Source organism: Bicyclus anynana, chromosome 16, assembly GCF_947172395.1.
Source record: "Bicyclus anynana chromosome 16, ilBicAnyn1.1, whole genome shotgun sequence".
NCBI lineage: Eukaryota > Metazoa > Arthropoda > Insecta > Lepidoptera > Nymphalidae > Bicyclus > Bicyclus anynana.
In genome coordinates this window covers 798,141-815,981 of record NC_069098.1, presented here as the reverse complement: position 1 = coordinate 815,981, position 17,841 = coordinate 798,141, and the positions used below count along the sequence as shown (strand labels likewise).

Sequence of the window (17,841 nt, the reverse complement as noted above, 5' to 3'; positions counted from 1 at the left end):
TATTGTGAGTGTTTTTAAAGACATTGAAAGAAGATGAAAAATATGTTGGTGCCAGGTATAGAACGAGATAGTTCATTATATTTTGCGCATATACGAGCAACAGAGGTGTTCTAGCGAAAGGGATATGAAATGTTTTACTTATTTGAAATGTCTTTATCACTAATTACAATTACTTTGGCTTACTGAAATTGTCAGAAAATTTTAGCGATTAATTAAGAGATTATTTCCTTCAAAATAATGAAAAAATAATCGCGCTCGTAACTCGAGACCTAAAATATAAGGGTTTTATTTTGTAACTTTGGGACCCTCCCATTCATTTACATTACGCTCAAATCGTTAGATTTGCGAAATGCGCACTTTTTAATAATTAACTAATCCACTATATATATTATCTGACGTGCTGGTTGAGAATATCTGGAGTTAGTTTTTTTTTTAGTTGCCCTAAACATACACAGCAATATTAAAGGGTCATACTTGGTGGATGTATTCAAGAAACGTGCAAAGTATACTACGTTATCTACCGCGCTCGAGTAACTGCAAAAATCCCCTCTTCGGCTCCCCTACTATAGGCTAAAATATAAAAAACCTCGATTTTCCAGCACGATGGCGAGTGAAGTGAAATTCGGACTGTTGCGCCAACTGCTGGAGGAGGCGAAGAAGCAGCTGCAGGTGTGCCAGCAGAGCCTGGTGCTGGGCGCCCGCAGCGCGCCCATGTACGGCGTGCTGCACTGCATCGCCAGCACGCTGGAGCCCGCCGAGCCTTTGTGAGTGACTGCGCATCTCAGACTACTTACATATGGACAAGTATCGCACTCCTAATTCACAAATAAAAATGTCTGACGTTTTTGGAGGAGACGAGGTAAACTCATACATTATATCATTATATTCTTATATTACACACAACTATACATTTGCATCGCAATATACACACGTTTAATTTATACACACTAATACAACTTTGACAAACAGACATCATTTAGTCTGTTACACTGATTGAAATTGTACTGAAAGATTAAAAGCAGTTCTATTCTATCGTGATATATTTATTTTACCAAATATCTGTCCTCTTACCTATATGTCACTGCCAATGAATAGTTCATTTATGCCTTTACGATATCATTCTTGGTATCTAGATTTAACTGTGTGAAGATTTTTTCTTTGTATTTATAGTGCTTATCTTAGATAAAGAGCCTTGTGTTAATCTATCTAGTTAATTGTTTCGGTTCACAACCTATCGACAGTTTACAATCTCGCGAAATAGATTATAAACTAACGGTATTTACAATTTTACGGTGACATATACGATACTGGAATACTGGTTAACGTTATTGGTCGGAACTCGAATTCTAAAATAACTCCGTTTTTCGAAATAACCTTTATTTCATCGAAAACCATCTTTCTTGTCTCTTCACAATATATTATATCAACCGTTTAGTATAACAGCTTTGTTTATTTTAGCGGTATCAGCACGGAATGTTTGACCGAATTCATAGACGAGCTGGTGACCACTTGCGTGCAAGTGTGCGAGTGTGCCGGCGCGGTGCTGTCCAGTGCGGCGCCGGAGGGACTCCTGCCGGATGTCACTCCTGACACCGCCACGTGTGACGCAGCCGGGGGGTAGGTACCCCCCTCTCTTCCACCTGTGGAAGGGAGGATAACTAAATCTATTATAGCCTCAATAGCTCAACGATAAGAGCGGTCGGACTCATCACTGAGGGGTGGTGGTTCGATCCCCGCCCCGCTAGACTATAGTCGTACCCACTCCTAATACAGTCTTTCCCGATTAGTTGGAGGGTAACAGGAATATTGGTCACATGGAAAATATTCTTTTTTTTAAAAAAAGAAAAAAATAATAAAATATGAAAAGGTCTATCCCAACTTATCTTTAAACTTTTTTCAAGTAATTATTCATTAATTGGCTCAACTGATGATAAGTGGCATCAGCTATAAATACTTGACTGGACTTGCCAGTGGCAGTGGAATGTGAAAAACTGAATTTCACATGGACATTAGTAATACTAGAGAGCCGTGATAGCCCAGTGGATATGACCTCTGCCTCCGATTCTGGAGGGTGTGGGTTCGAATCCGGTCCGAGGCATGGATCTCCAACTTCTCAGTTATGAGCATTTTAAGAAATTAAATATCACGTATCTAAAACGGTGAAGGAAAACATCGTGAGGAAACCTGCATACCTGAGAATTATCTTAATTCTCTGCGTGTGTGAAGTCTGCCAATTCGCATTGGCGTGGTGGACTATTGGCCTAACACCTCTCATTCTGAGAAGAGACTCGAGCTTAGCAGTGAGCCGAATATGGGTTGATGACGAATTAGTAATACTAATAATATTAAAAATATTATATATTTGAATTCATTTCAGTCACATACGCCTCGAGGACGGCAGAGAGGTCACCGCTCAGATGGTCCTGTTGTGTGCTTGGAGGTCTGTTAAAGAGGTAAAACGACGGTTTCTAATTTGACCTCATTAACAGTGTTGATAATTACTTGCTTTATGGTCCCGGGTTCGATGCTATTTGATTGGATTCGATGCGACTTTAGCATCTTGAGAACGAAAATTATTTTTTTTTCAAATTCTGCGGGAAGTATAGATGTATCCGGGTTTAGGAGTAGCCTATGTGGTAATATATTTTTTACAATTAAAACATTATCTATACTAATATTCATCATCACCATCATTATCACTAGCCGATGCGCGTCCACTGCTGGACATAGGCCTCTTGCATGAACTTCCAGACACCACGGTCACCATCCGATCGGTCGAGTCGTCAGCGTCCAGCGGCTCCTTGCAACTTGCTTGATGTCTTCGGTCCGCCTAGTGCGGTGTCGACCAAAGCTGCGCTTTCCCGTGAGTTATGCCAGTGATGACGTTTGGATCCGAGACGAGACTAACTGTAGGCTTCATAAAAAGGCTCAAAGTCACTCAGCGCGCGATTGAGTGAGTTATGATCGAACCAGAAATGAGGAGATCCGCAGACGAACCAGTCACTGACATAGTTTAGCGAGTCGCGAAGTTGAAATGGGCAGTACATATGGTTCGAAGAGCCGATGAACGTTGGAGTCCCATGGTGCTGGAATGGCGATACTAATATTATAAAAAGGTAAAGTTTATATGCTTGTGAGGTTGTAAGGAATATGTTTCAAATATTTGCAGGTGTCACAAATCCTCGGTACGTTAGGCAATCAACTGATCGTGCACGAAGAGATCGAACCCGAGACCCGCCGCGCGCTGGTGGAGAGGATCGGCAAGCTGTTCACAGAGCTGCTGACGGAGACCAAGCACAGGGGTGCCTTCGAACAGGTTTACGTCGGATTCACCAGGCTGTTGAGCAGGTGTGGGAAATCTATATCATCATCATAATTATCAACCCATACTCGACTCACTGCTGAGCTCGAGTCTCCTCTCAGAATGAGAAAGGTTAGGCTTAAAGTCCACCACGCTGGCCCAATGCGGATTGGCAGACTTCACACACGCAGAGAATTAAGAATTGGTATGCAGGTTTCCTCACGATGTTTTTCCTGCACCGTTAGAGACACGTGATATTTAATTTCTTAAAATGTAGATAACTGAAAAGTTGCAGGTGCATGCCCCGGACCGGATTCGAACCCACACCCTCCGGAATTGGAGGCAGAAGTCATATCCACTGCGCTGTCATGGCTCCTATAAGTTAAAAATGAGTTCGTTTAACAATATATGAAACAGCTCTCGATAACCTATTTTGAAAGAGCCGCTACCCACCCGAACATAGGCTTTTTCTTAACTCACGATCCCTCAGGCCAAAACACGCTTCCCGAACAGTCCTCTGAGCCAAGGTCTGAGTCTCAGAGGAGACGCTTTTAGAGAGTCGTTCCTTCCATCTACTCTGCTTTTTCGGGCCTCATCAGGTGATGCTTCTGCGCTCGTCCAAACCCCCCGGTAACGCCACAATCAGAAAAAAATTAGTTTGTTTGTTACGCTTTCACCCCTAAACGACTACAGCAATTTTAAAAAATTTACACACCAATGTTCTGTAGACCTAAGATACACACAATAACATGCCAAAAAATTTGCTTACAAAAATCTTTGTACTTGTAAATTACATTGTTTCTCAGTGATCTGTCATCCGTGATAGCCCAGTGGATACGACCTCTGCCTCCGATTCCGGAGGGTGTGGGTTCGAATCCGGTCCGGGGCATGCACCTCCAACTTTTCAGTTGTGTGCATTTTAAGAAATTAAATATCACGTGTCTCAATCGGTGAAGGAAAACATCGTAAGGAAACCTGCATACCAGAGAATTATCTTAATTCTCTGCGTGTGTGAAGTCCGCCAATCCGCATTGGGCCAGCGTGGTGGACAATTGGCCTAACCCCTCTAATTCTGAGAGGAGACTCGAGCTCAGCAGTGAGCCGAATATGGGTTGATGACGACGATCTGTCATCCCATTATGGGTATTTTACTGCTGTGCTTTCTCTGCGGTTCGTATGCAACTGCATAATGCGTGACGATTTATGATTGAATTGATTCGAGAAGGTGCGTGCCTATTGTCAAGGAATTATAGTGAAACAAGTCTGAGTTCAAAATGATATTTAATCCGATAAACAGGTTACAAATTGAAAATATTATAAATTACCAGCGAGCGGAACCGAGCGTCTGTGTTAAGCGATCAGAAGCGACTGCCGTTAAAACGTCTATGGCGGTCGTGGGATAAAAACTTGCTTACGCAGCGTTGTGCGTCTTATTCAGGCTTGCTACAACATAGCCTTATGTCGCTACAGCAACCAACAACCAACAAATATGAATGTCCAAATCATAGTCAATATTTAGGGAGCTTCGCAAAACCAACTTTTAAAAAGTTTACAAACAAGTCCTTTAGTGATTGATGCATCAGCCATCTGAAACAATCTGACCTTCCTTTGTAAAAGGAAGCATGTCCCCTTCGAACCTTATAAAGCCAATAACAGGCAAAAACCTCTCGTTTAAACGTTCCCGAATTGCAATACCCTTTTTTGAGTATTTAAGGTTCTAATTTCGTCTACACCCTTAGCCTGTGGCGCACTCCGCTGCCACAGCTCAACGCGCTGCCGAAGCGCTGGCTGCGCGAGCTCATGGCGACCATCGAGTGCGGTGACGTGCACGAGCGGCTGTGCGCCACGCGCCGCAGCGCCGGCCTGCCCTTCATGATACAGGTATTGTACTCTACCACAACTCAGCCTGTGGCGCACTCCGCTGTGTGTGACGTATGAATGTAATCTAATGTTCCAGGCGCTAGTGATCACGGAGTTGCAAGTGAAAGTGAACACGAAGAGCTTCGACCGCTGCATGCAGTCGCTGCTGCGCGTGGCGCGCGCGGCGCCCGGCCTCGACACGCGCTGCCACTGCCTCAACACGCTGCGCGCGCTGTACCGCAGCGCGGCGCTGGACGCGGCCGTGGGCGCGCACGTGGGCGCCGGCCTCGTGGTCGCGCTGCTGGGCTTCGACAGCGGCGCCTGGCTCGTGAGTGTGCCATGCCCTATTAGTGCGTTGCGTTCCGTGCCATGACAATACACTGTATGTATATCACACCATTATCAAATTTAATATACACAATATTAATTACGTATAGTACCTCGATTGAGTGTCCTAAATATATCGATATTACCTAATTAAAATACGTTAAGAATATAAAAAACTCAATTTAACCGTCGTCAGTCAAATTCGTCAAATAGATAAAATATAGATAGATCATCATAGATGATAGCTTTTAGGCTAGTATAAAAATTATATAGTATTACATTATATTAGTATTACATTAATTATATAGTAGTACTAGTATAAATCAAAAAATATTTAAAAATAAAATTTTCAAATATTTTTTGACAATACTATTTATCTGTAGGCATGTCTCAAAAAATATGATTATTTGATAATTTACGAAAGCTAATGAATAATTAAAAAAAAGTGTCAACTAGCCTATTGTAGATAAATCGCAGTTCTCATGTTTTAGCCCCCTACTATTTGTTAAAAACAACTTTTCTCAGGATTTTTAAAGTCCTAAAAAATTATGTAAATGCCAGTATATGTGACCACGTGCGAGGAACTCATTTATGGGTGTTATCACAAAATGTTATCTGAAGATATAGTGTAATATGTCGGCTTTTAATCAAATACATATTTAACTAGCGGATGACCGACACACCGTCCCTTACATCTCCTTAATCCGGCCCTCTCACCAAATCGGTTTTAAGCGGACGTCTACTAACTATGAACTTCCTGCTAAATTTAAATTTTGTACACCAAGCGGTTTTCGAGATATTGTGATGAGTGACTTTTATATACATATATATTTTACGAGTATATAGAAGATAGAAAACGTTAAACATAAAAGCGACATTACAGCCTTGCCTCTTCGCAGCAACGTTTCAACATAGTTCACGGACAGCATTTCAATCCATTGTTGACACTGGATGCGTGCGTCGTCTTCTTACACGGCGACGTCGTAAGTCATCGTAATGCAGGTGTGGCATATAATTCCACGCTTCGCGCTTATGAGGCACCTTCCTTAGGCTGCCTGTCCACCAAAGTCAAAGCAAAGCAAAGGCAAAGCGGAGTGAGTGAGAGTAACGGAGAAACGGACTAATGCAGAGTGGAGTTGCGTACTGTGTCTGTCCATAGGAGCGGAGTGAGGCTGCGGAGCCCAATTGCAAACGTGATTCCCCGCTCCGCTTACCGTTTTATATCAATTTTTAAACTAGTCCGCAAGTCCCTGTCGACTTAAGAGAAGCGGAGATTTAGTGCAATCCTATTGGTTAATATTCCTTCGTTCCTCTGCTCCGCTGCCTCGCTCCGCTTCGGTGGACTGGCAGCTTGCACATGTGTGCAGGAGCGCAACTCGGCGACGCTGCTGTTCAGCGCGCTGATGGTGCGCGTGTTCGGCGTGCAGCGCTCGCGCGACGCGGAGCGGCTGTGCGTGCGCAACCGCATGACCGGCCGGATCTTCTTCCTGCGCTATCCGGACCTCTACGACTTCATGCTGGTAACATACATATACTCAGAGGCACAATTATCCGCCCACTTTAATATACTCGCGTCATATTAAAGTGGGCGGATAATTATGTCCCTGAGTATATTAATATTTAGCTGAATAAATTTATAGTTGAATCAAAAACCGACAAAGTAAAAGAAAGCAAACTATTTAAATAAACGATTTTGATAATTCTTTTACTACTAGAAATTTTCGTTATTTATTAGTGTCGTAGGCTATATTTCATCCTCGTAATCTCACTGAAACGGGAACTACGCGGGTAAAACTGCTAGGCTAGTTATTAATATGTCACCCTTATTTTCACACCTTTAGGGTAACAACTTTTTTCAAATGTATGTATACACATCGAATTGTTCTCTCCGTTTTTTGTCAGTTTAAAATAATGTACTTTTTAATTTGTTTTTTGGTGGCGTCACGTATCAAACTAATTAATAACTGATAATTTGGTCGAGCACTAAACCCTGAGCTTACGTGACGTCATGAAACAAATAAAATATAGACCATAGGCGCTATCGCCATTTCGTTATGGCTCCTATTGCCAAAAAAAATTTAAAAATTAAATTTTTTTTAAATCTATTACAACGATAAAGCACAATTTAAGATATTATTAAAAAAAGTGTCAATTAGCCTATTACGCAAATGACTATCACCAAGGTAATGCTAACTTACAGAACAAGCTAAAAGAAGTGACCAAGCAGGACAACGAAGAGTTGCTGCACCCCTCCCTGTATCCGATCCTGCTGCTGCTCGCGCGCCTCTACCCCTCCTCGCTGGAGGGAACTGTCTCCAACTTGAAGGTAATTGGGTACTTGACTCATTATCAAAGGAGATGGTCCATTTCAGGTCCACTCTTGTACCCCGTATCATTAAAATTTAAAAAATACAAGGATTTTATTAAAATTTATTAAAGTGAATAAATCTAAGTAAATAAAAAGAAATAAATAAAATTAAAACCCAAGTTAAATCAAGATGGCGCCCTTATAGCAACTATGAAATGACAATTGACAGCAAACGTCAATTCGATTACTGCATTGTCATCAATCCGCCATTATTACCTATATTAGTATTGCATTTCTTGGGAGATAATTAATATTATTTCGAAAGAATTAAAGTAAATTCGTAGATTTGTATAATCAAAAATAGTTTAAATAAAATATTTTCTTTTATTTCCGCTAGGGTACAATGACTGGACCTGGGCTCCATACAATTTTGCACCACCTCCTTTAATATAAACAATATTAATTTCGCATAGTACATAGAATAACGGTCAAGAATATAGGTATTTTTTTCAAATTTTCTAAACGTAAACATACTTGATGTACCAAACGTCAAACTAATTGTTAACTAATATTTTTGTCAAACGCTCCGTTTGTAAGGAATTGTTATAGTGACGTCATGAAACAGTTGAAATATAGACCATCACGGTCGACAGGCGTTTTGGCTTGTATTGTTAAAAACAAAAATTTTCATGCAATCATGCAAATATGATTTATTTTTTCAATCTAGTAGAACGATGATGAACTATTTAAGACCATTTAAAAAAGTGTCAACTAGCCTGTCTATCGTCTTGTTTGGAAGTACTTAATAGGGGTCTGTGTCCAGCAGTGGACGTCCATCGAGTTATGATGATGATTTTTCTTAATAAAAAAAATGCGTGCGTACAAAGTACACATGTCAGAAGTGAAACTTCTTTGGCGAACTAATTTTTAAATCTTGTTTATATTTATACAAATCTCTCACTGTTTATACACTGTATAAGGGCTAATAATATTGTTAATAGGAGAAAAATCTGATAAAAGTTCTAATAATTAACTAGTAAACGAATACACAACCAATATAGCGTGTATTATTTCTCGATATCTCGTATTCTCTTTCTCGTTCAATCTTTCTCACTATAGCTCTTTCCCACCTCTCACTCCATAGCACTGTGCGTGATACGACGTTCGCTCTGTCTCACTTTTTCTCTTAATCTTTCTCACTTGCTCGCTCCCTACTCTCACTCCACGGCTAGTTGCTTCATGCTACGTTCGCCCTGTCTTACTCTCTCTCAATCGGTCTCGATCGCTCTCTCTCTCTTTTTCGACACTTCCGTTGCATACCGGCGTGACGTTATGTCTGTAAAAAATTTACCCTCATGCGCCTAAAGAAGTTTCACTTAAATAAATAAATAAATGATTGTATGTTCGCACGCAGCTGTCGACGTTCGTGCCGCTCGTGGTGCGCTGCGCCGGCTCGCGGGTGCTGCTCGCGCGCCGCCTGGCCGCCAGCGCCGTGCTGCCGCTCGTGGCGCCCACGGCGTGAGTAACACTGTACCAATACATAAAAATAAAACTGAAGTGTCTGTCTGTGATTTTCAAATAACTGGCTTTTATCAAGTCATCATTATCGACCCATATTCACCTCACTGCTGAGCTCGATTCTCCTCTCAAAATGAGAGGGGTTAGGTTAGGTAATAAATAATAATAATAATAATAATAAATCCTTAGGTATGCAGGTTTCCTTACGATGTTTTCCTTCACCGTTTGAGACACGTGATATTTAATTTCTTAAAATGCACACAACTGAAAAGTTGGAGGTGCATGCCCCGGACCGGATTCGAACTCACACACACATGAGGCAGAAGTCATATCCACTGGGCTATTACGGCTCTCAAGTACTAATAGTTTATCAAGTGTTTATAGTTATTTACACGATACCAAAAATACAAACAAGCTTTTATTAAAATTTTTGTGTTTGTCTGTCCGTATGTCCGGGTTAATTTTTAGAACGGTTGGACCGTGTTTAACAGGACATTCACTGAAATATGGAGGAGGTTATTGAGCAACATATTGGGTTACTTTTCATCTCGGAAAAATCCATGATTCCCGCCTCAGACCAATTATTGTATAGGACCTGCCTCGCTAGACGTTACTTTTCTGTCAAAGTATATGATCAACGATCTAATGCGATTATAAAAACTGTCTCTATACTATCAATGTTAAATAGTTGTAATCGTGTTCGTCGGTTAAAGAGCTCCGTATAAAATACCTTTTTGTGTAATTGAATTGTGTAAAAAACGGGCAGAACTTGTAGTTTAGTATAAGATATATACCAAATCTAAGCTCGTTTTCTTCAGAAAATGACAGACAATTTTTTACATGACTATGAGTGCGATACAGTTCCTTCTATAATTGGTCTGAGATTCCCGCAGTATTTGTAAAAAACTGAATTTCACGCGGACGATGGGGACGATCGAGTCTGTAGACCTAAGATGCGCATCACGACATACCTCGAGATGAAAGCAAATTAAATGTCGACAAATATTTCGGCGGAACCGAATTATCTCTGTTGTTGCGTTTGGATTAACCCCTTGACGACAGCGGGGACAAATGTGTCTCTAGCAGTTAATTTATTAACTAAAATTTATTAACTGATATCAATTGATAATAACGTCTTTTTTTCGAGATATGCCGTTGACGCATGCTATGCTAAAAAAACAGAACATATTAAATACTGCGTTGACAACCTTTGTTCAAGCTTCACTTACAAAACAGCTTCTTCTTTCTGCCTCTCAGATTAGCGAAGGTTAGCAGTCAGCTTCGTAAACTCGCGGCACTCGCGATCCTGGTCCACTATGAAAAAACCCTGATTCAATATTCTCAATTATTTTCAGATACATTTCCCATATAGAGAGCATGCTCGAGTTGCTGTGTAATAAGGACATCAAGAGGAACTACTGCCACGGCATTCTGTTGCAGGTGAGTCCAACGAGCTTTTAAAGAGGTAGACATTTCTTTAAAGCTGTCGTTGGTTGGTTTGCTCGTTGTTTGTAATTTTGAAAATCTTTGATCTTCGTACTAGTAGGAATATTCTAAAAAAAAGAATGCGCTTAGCAACACTTTTATTTATACGTTTATCCTATTAGGGTGAAAGTAGTCAAATACAATCCATCGTCCATCGACGTCAGTCAGTGGGCCCGAGCCAAGTCATGTCATGCTTTGGAAGGCAACTTTACGAAAACTTTCCGAACTTTACGGAAATCGAATTAATCAGTTGCTCCATTTAACTTGTGCACCTTGACAGAACTACATCGAATAAAATGCATTTAACTACTTTAAGCAATAAAACTCTACAATGCAGTCAATTCATGTAAATAAAACGAGAGCAAAACTCTGATAAAATGATTACACTGCTTTTAACTGTTGTGGGACCATCGTTTTCATTGGCTTATGAATCTTATTGTAATCGTTTCAAATAAAACTTTTTCACGAGGAAGGTTAGGTATATAATTTGTCAAGGTAATGTAAGGTAAGGGTAAAGATGATTGTAGTAAGTTTAGTTAAAATCAAGCCGGCTGGGAACTCTGATACCTTTCATAGGATATTTCTCTTTCTAAAAGCTTTCAAGAGGGCTAAGTCGCGAGTGTTTGCTAGACAAAATTAATTTCTTCCAGGTTTTGAAATTGCTCGATAACCGTCCGGAAAACTTAGTGATCGACAGTGAAACACAAAGCCGCTGGGCGGACGCTGTGCTGCGCTGCGCGTGGCTGCTGCGAGCGGGCGCGCGCCGGCTCTGCTACCCGCTCGCCGACGAGTACCTCAAGCTGCTCAACGTGCTCCTGCGACGGTGAGCCGACCCCTTCACCCTTCTACTTATTCTATCATGATGGCTTCTCATATGCCAGTCCTCAAGTATGTGTCGTGGTGGTCTTTTGAAGCATCGTTGGGTCCACCTTCGCGTTACTTCAACCCAGTCCGAACGTCAAGTCGGACTGTTTAGTGTGAATCGCCCTATTGGTGTTTATTGCCATCTTTAAACTTTCAAAGCAAAAGTGAATAGGCACTTTCTAGACGAGCACATTCAATTGTAGACCACATCATCGCTTTCCATCTGGCACGATTGTAGTCAAGAGCAAGCCCATTGACCATAAAAAGGGTACAAAAGATAATTCAGTCACAGATTCACACAGTTAATTTGTTCATTGAGAAACTCATTCTTTAGATATTTATGTTAACTATAGCGATAGTAAAAATTACCGCCGTCGTCATCAAAGTAGAAAACTAAACTAAACTTAGCCATCGGTTATAAAAAGTATAGCTCTAAGTGCGGGTACTGTTTCAGGTTTCCTTCGCTCCTCGACAAGCATATACACAACATCCTACAGTATGTAAAAGACTTGCTATTTAAGTACGACGAGTCGCAAGTGGACCCCGGCAGGCAGATGTGTATGTCGCACGCCGCCTACCTGTGCACGATCGTGCTGTGCACGTACGGCACGTACGACACGATCCCCGACACGTGTCGGTTCGTGCACGACTGCTTCACGCACAACGTGTACGAGGTCGTGTTGGCCGGCATCGACTGCTTGCTCATCGGCTACAACGAGTTGGACATAGAAAACGAATTCCAACAACATCTAGCCGAACTGTCGCACGGAGACCCCAAAGATGCGGACCAGGACCCGACGCACCTACGTTGGACCATAGAGCGGTTTCGAAAAGACTCCGAACACATACACGTGTTGAGGGACTTGTATTTCACAGTTCACGCGTTCGCGAACAACGAGAGCAAATACGTGGAGTGGAGTCAGAAATGCTTGAAACTGATAGCTCTGGAGGCCGACACTCAGATGAGTCTCATAAAGGCCAAGGAGAGTGGGAACAAAAACTTCATAAACGCGAGCAACGAGCATCTCTGCGCCAGCGAGGTGCTGGTCGACACGCTGGTGCGGTACGTGGAGCAGGAGCGCGAGAGCTTGACGCACGTGTTCCTGTTGAGCCTGTGCAAGTACGTGACGCACAGGGCGGGGCACAGCGACTTCAACAGTGCGAGCATGTCGTCCGTGCTGCGGGTCGTGTTCGCGTGCAGCCTGCCCGACAACGGCAGCCAAACGAGAGAAGTCGTCTTACAGTTCCTCGAGTGCAATTTGAAAGCGCTCTGGAAGGTGTACTTGGACGGACTGAGTGAGGAGGACCAATGTGAGTTGATTTTATCTGTTATTCAATGCCAAGTTAACACTTACTATCCCATCAGAAGGCCTAAGGCTTAGTTTGGACTACTTTAGTATTTTGGTCGAGTGCGAACGATTTTCGGGTGGTAAATCCAAAAATTGTTCGTACTCGACTAAAATACTAAAGTAGTTCGAACTAGGTCTAACTTCTGCGTCACGACAAAATGACATATTGTCGACCACTACTCGTCGTCCTTACGTAACGAAAGAGAGAGCGATACTTACGATTACTTTAGTTAAAAAAGAAAATATTTTCGCTAATTATACAGTACCTAATTGTTCACCTATGGGCAGGGTACCCAATAAGCTGGCGCTGTTACCGCTTTAGTATTGTAATCAAAGGGTCATCGATCGGATCTAGGCCTACTGGATGGCAAATCCTTTGGGTCAAATAAGCGCCAGCTCTTACCACCTGACATTTTAAATTGACAAGAGACGTGATATTTGACGTGACGTGAGAGTTTCGATTCGGAAGGCGTAAATTCGAATCCGGTCCATGCACATTCAACTTTTCAATTGTGTGCATTTAAGAAATTAAATATCACGTGTCAAACGGTGAAGAAAAAACGTCGTGAAGAAACCTGCTTACCTGAGAAATTTCTTAATTCTCTACGTGTGTGAAGGCCAGCGTGGTGGACTAAGTCCTAAGGCTCGTGCTTGATAGTGAGATGAATATGGGTTTGTTAATGATGAAATTGTCATAATAGCTCGTTATATTGTGCGAGTGTTTGTTTTTGATTTCCAGTTGAATTCAAGGCGTATCTGTGCGCGACGATGGCTGTTGCTCTAGAAGACGAGGACGACGAGCTCCGCTCGCGCGCGGCTCGCGTCGTCACGCTGCTGTCACAAGTGACGGAGCCGCGCGTCACGCTGTCACAAGTGTCACAGTGTCGCCAGGTGACGGCGGCGCGCGCCGCGGACTACCTGCTGCAGCTGCTGCAGCGGCAGAGGCACGGCGCGGCGCTGCTGACTGTCATCGCGATGCTGGACTTCAAAGCCGAAGTGTGCATGAATGACGAAGTTAATGATGAGGTACGTCATACGTGTACTGGTACGAAGCCTGGCTGGGCCGATTGAGATTTTCTTAATTGGTCCAGGTCTGGCTGGTGGGAGGCTTCGGCCGTGGCTAGTTACCACCCTACCGGCAAAGACGTACCGCCAAGCGATTTAGCGTTCCGGTGCGATGTCGTGTAGAAACAGAAAAGGGGTGTGGATTTTCATCCTCCTCCTAACAAGTTAGCCCGCTTCCATCTTAGACTTCATCATCACTTACCATCAGGTGAGATATAGGTGGGTAAACCGCCTCGTAACGTAACGCGTTACGGCTCCATTCTGTCTGGTTTCCCTTTCGCTCACGCATACGGCAGCAAGTTTAAGTTATCACTTCGGTCGACCCCCGAGACGCATACGTTTTTAGTTTTGGTACGATGAGTATTGATGTGTAACTTGGCTATAATATTTATAGTTTTAAATATGACCTATATTCCCGTTTCCCTCCAATTAGTCTGACCCGTGACCTCTCACGGAACTGAGACTGAGACTGTGTTATTGAGTCTTATTGATTGAAAGCAAATTTAGCAATCTCTTGCATTTGTCCCACAAAGCAATGATAACTTTATACTATAGATCGGTTATATCCCTACAAAACCATCGCAAAAAGTGATTCGAACAATAGGCTACAAAACTGAGCGCACACATGCACAATTTTGTCTTTAATTACATTATTTATTTATGTATATTATATAGTTTTTACACTTCCTGAACACATAACTCGACATTGTAGACGATATTTAGGTATTATTTGTTTAAATTTTAAACGTTCGTTGTTGAACACAAATGACATTGAGATGTGGAAATTTCCTCTTTTTAGCGCCTCATTTTTCATGACCTAATAAGTTAATAACACATCTGACAGTATTTAATATCATTGCCACAGAGCCGAGTGTTCGATCACAACGAGAGATACAACGTTAACCTCGAGGAAACTATATGGGCGCGCGCGTGTGCGAACGCGATCCGATCCACGCGCTGCGGGACACCGGACGTCCACCAAACGGACGCGCCGAACGTCCACAGCGCAGATACACCGAGTCCCGCGAGTAATCCAGCGGACGTATCGAGCGTTCATCGCGCAGAAGCATCGAGCGTCCAACACGCGGACCCACAGAAAGTTCACTATGCAAACGCAGCGTGCGTCCACTGCATCGTCACTAGCTCAACGTACGTGCGGACGCTAGACGCGCTGTGCGGACACAACTTCACTGCGTACGTTATGTTGGACGCAGGGCAACGGGACGACGCCGTCGCAATAAGTCCTAAAGTTCAATTATTTTATGATACTTTACGGATCAGTAAGACAGATTAGGAAATAAAAAGGAATTAAATATTGGTTTTTAGACAGATTACTCTAAAAACTGATAACTATAAAAGGATATTTTTAATAATGTTTATTGTTTTTTTTATCCCTGTTGTTTTACTTTGCTGTATATTTAGGCAATAGACATACCTGTTAACCTGTTAAAGTAGTAGAACAGGGACTGATTTTTGCTTAATATTGAATAATCAATATACTGATCTACATCTCTGTCAGTTTCATCTGACAAAAGTTAGCCAACAATTCCAATGGTGGAATATTTTAGTATTAATTTATTTATTTATAGATCAATCGACTAAAAGTCTTTTTCCTACAAAAGGATCTAACATAGTGTATAGACCGCGCTAAACTTTGAGTCCGATCTGAACACGACGCGTGTGATTGCGCAGTATACTAAACATCCAGCAGAGTTAATAATATCTGTGGGTGTAGTTGACTCATCAAATTTAATATAATTTCCCATAGTACTTGGAATAAGGGACCGAAATATATAAATTAATAAAGTTAAGGATTCCTTATAAAATTTAATTTAAAAATTATGTATTTTTTCGTCGTCGTCCATTTTGTGTCAAACGCTCCGTTTGGTGAACAGTTAAAATATTCGTCATTCATCATGTCCGACGTTTTGGCTCGAATTTTCAAAAAAATATTTTAATTTAAGATCTCATGTAATCACGTTTCAAAATAAAATGATAATTTTTTTTTCAATTTAGTAGAACAATAATCAACAATTTAAAACCAGTGTCATCTAGCCTCGGCGTGCTGTCAGAGCGGACTCGAAGATTAGTGCATACTATACATCTGTATATAGAAGTTTTGCTGAGTGGTCCATATTATTAGCACAACACATTATTATACTACAGCCTTTCTTGATGAGTACTGTCAACTAACAAAGAAATGAAGGTAGTAAACGCATGTCATTCCATAACTTATTTATTTTAAATTATGTATGGTTTATTTATAAAATGTTATATAAAATATATTAACAATATCTAATTGTTCTAAGCTTATTAATCGAATTTATTTTCACTAATTTAAGAACAAGTTAATTATAATTATGTGTTAAATGACTAGAGATTTATACCCTTATTTTTAATTTGTTTGTTGGTAAACATTACTCATTAAGAAAGGCTGTAGTAGATATTAAATTATCGTTAACTAATTTTTAGTGCCCAATGTATTAGTTAAGTAGTCTTGTACGTGTTGTACTCCTAAATTGTAATATATAGTTTTAGAGACTTACGGGTTTGTTATATTTAAATATATGTCGCACGTTGTCTAGCATTTTCGTAATGTGTAATTAAAAGTAAGCAAAATTAATTTAATTAATAATAAAAATTCTATTTATGAATTAAAATCTGGTAAACATGCTACCTCGGACGATAACATCAAGCGAGGCACGTCTCTACGTAACGTGCCTCGCTTGATGTTAACGCTTTATATTGGTCCTTAAGTAATTCGTCTGAGAATGCTACTGATAATAAATTAGACAGTGTCTATTTAGAGCGCTGTTTTTCCTATTTTTATTCTCAATCGATGTTATGAGCGTTTTTATATATATATACCTATATATTTTTTAATATTTCAAATTATTTAGATTACTAGTTTTTTTTCAGACGGTTAATTGAAAAAAAAAAAACGAAATTATATAAATTCATTCTCACTCATTGACATATTGCAAATATAGGTTGCCTTGTTAAATTTCGGCCGGATAGTGTTAAATGTTTATTTTTTTATTAAATCTATTTAATCTACTTTTCTCATTGGTAAATTTAAAAAAAAAACCCTACGCTAGTTAAAAGTTCCCTGCTTTCACTGCAACTGTGGGGTTGCCAGATATAAGCAGTTGAGTAATGTTATTTACATACCCTCAGCATTTATTTAGTCGTCTAATAGATATGTCAAATGAAAGCTTATTTTATGCTTAATTTAACTGTATTAAGTTGCCTTTGATTTAGTTCTTGGTTTCCTAGATTTTGTATGAAAAATGTGTCAGGCCGCAATTTATCTCTTTAGTCATCTATCCCTCCCCCTCTCTGGAGATTAAAAAAAATAGAGCTAAATGCAAACCAACGTCAAAGTATTTAGTGTAATGCGATACAAATAGAGACATCTAAAATTATAAAGAGAAAAGATTTGATTGTTTGTGTGCATTGAATAGGCTCCGAAACTACTAAACTGATTTGAAAAACTCTTTCACTGTTTGCAAGTTACAGTAGTGTAGTACCCCCGACTGCTATATTTTATCCTCTTATTCCTAAGGGAACGGAAACTACGCGGGTGAAACTGAGAGGTTCTACTAGTCTCTAATATTTTTCTCATCTTCAATATATGGAAGTTATGGGATTTTTGTCATCCTTTAAATTGTTTACCTTGCGTCCCCCTACTGTATTTCTAGGTGACGCCCTTGCTTTAGTTCTCAAAAAGGTCTTATAAAGTTAAGTTAGTTAATAATTGTAAA

General features: G+C 40.7%; 1 protein-coding gene across 3 annotated transcripts in view; it reads left to right on the top strand.

Moving 5' to 3' along the window:
• LOC112047550 (thyroid adenoma-associated protein homolog) overlaps positions 1-17,750 on the top strand; it is a 39,120-nt gene extending 21,370 nt beyond the window's left edge. For all 3 annotated transcript variants that reach the window (XM_052886006.1, XM_052886005.1, XM_052886004.1), the window contains 14 exons: positions 600-764; positions 1,459-1,617; positions 2,378-2,453; positions 3,170-3,348; positions 5,041-5,182; positions 5,259-5,489; positions 6,856-7,008; positions 7,689-7,814; positions 9,211-9,314; positions 10,670-10,754; positions 11,450-11,622; positions 12,118-12,974; positions 13,752-14,038; positions 14,943-17,750. In XM_052886006.1, the coding sequence (XP_052741966.1) occupies positions 600-764; positions 1,459-1,617; positions 2,378-2,453; positions 3,170-3,348; positions 5,041-5,182; positions 5,259-5,489; positions 6,856-7,008; positions 7,689-7,814; positions 9,211-9,314; positions 10,670-10,754; positions 11,450-11,622; positions 12,118-12,974; positions 13,752-14,038; positions 14,943-15,371 (3,166 nt within the window). In that variant the 3' untranslated portion in view covers positions 15,372-17,750. The remainder of the gene's footprint in view (positions 1-599; positions 765-1,458; positions 1,618-2,377; positions 2,454-3,169; positions 3,349-5,040; positions 5,183-5,258; positions 5,490-6,855; positions 7,009-7,688; positions 7,815-9,210; positions 9,315-10,669; positions 10,755-11,449; positions 11,623-12,117; positions 12,975-13,751; positions 14,039-14,942) is intronic.
• Positions 17,751-17,841: the final 91 nt, after the last annotated feature.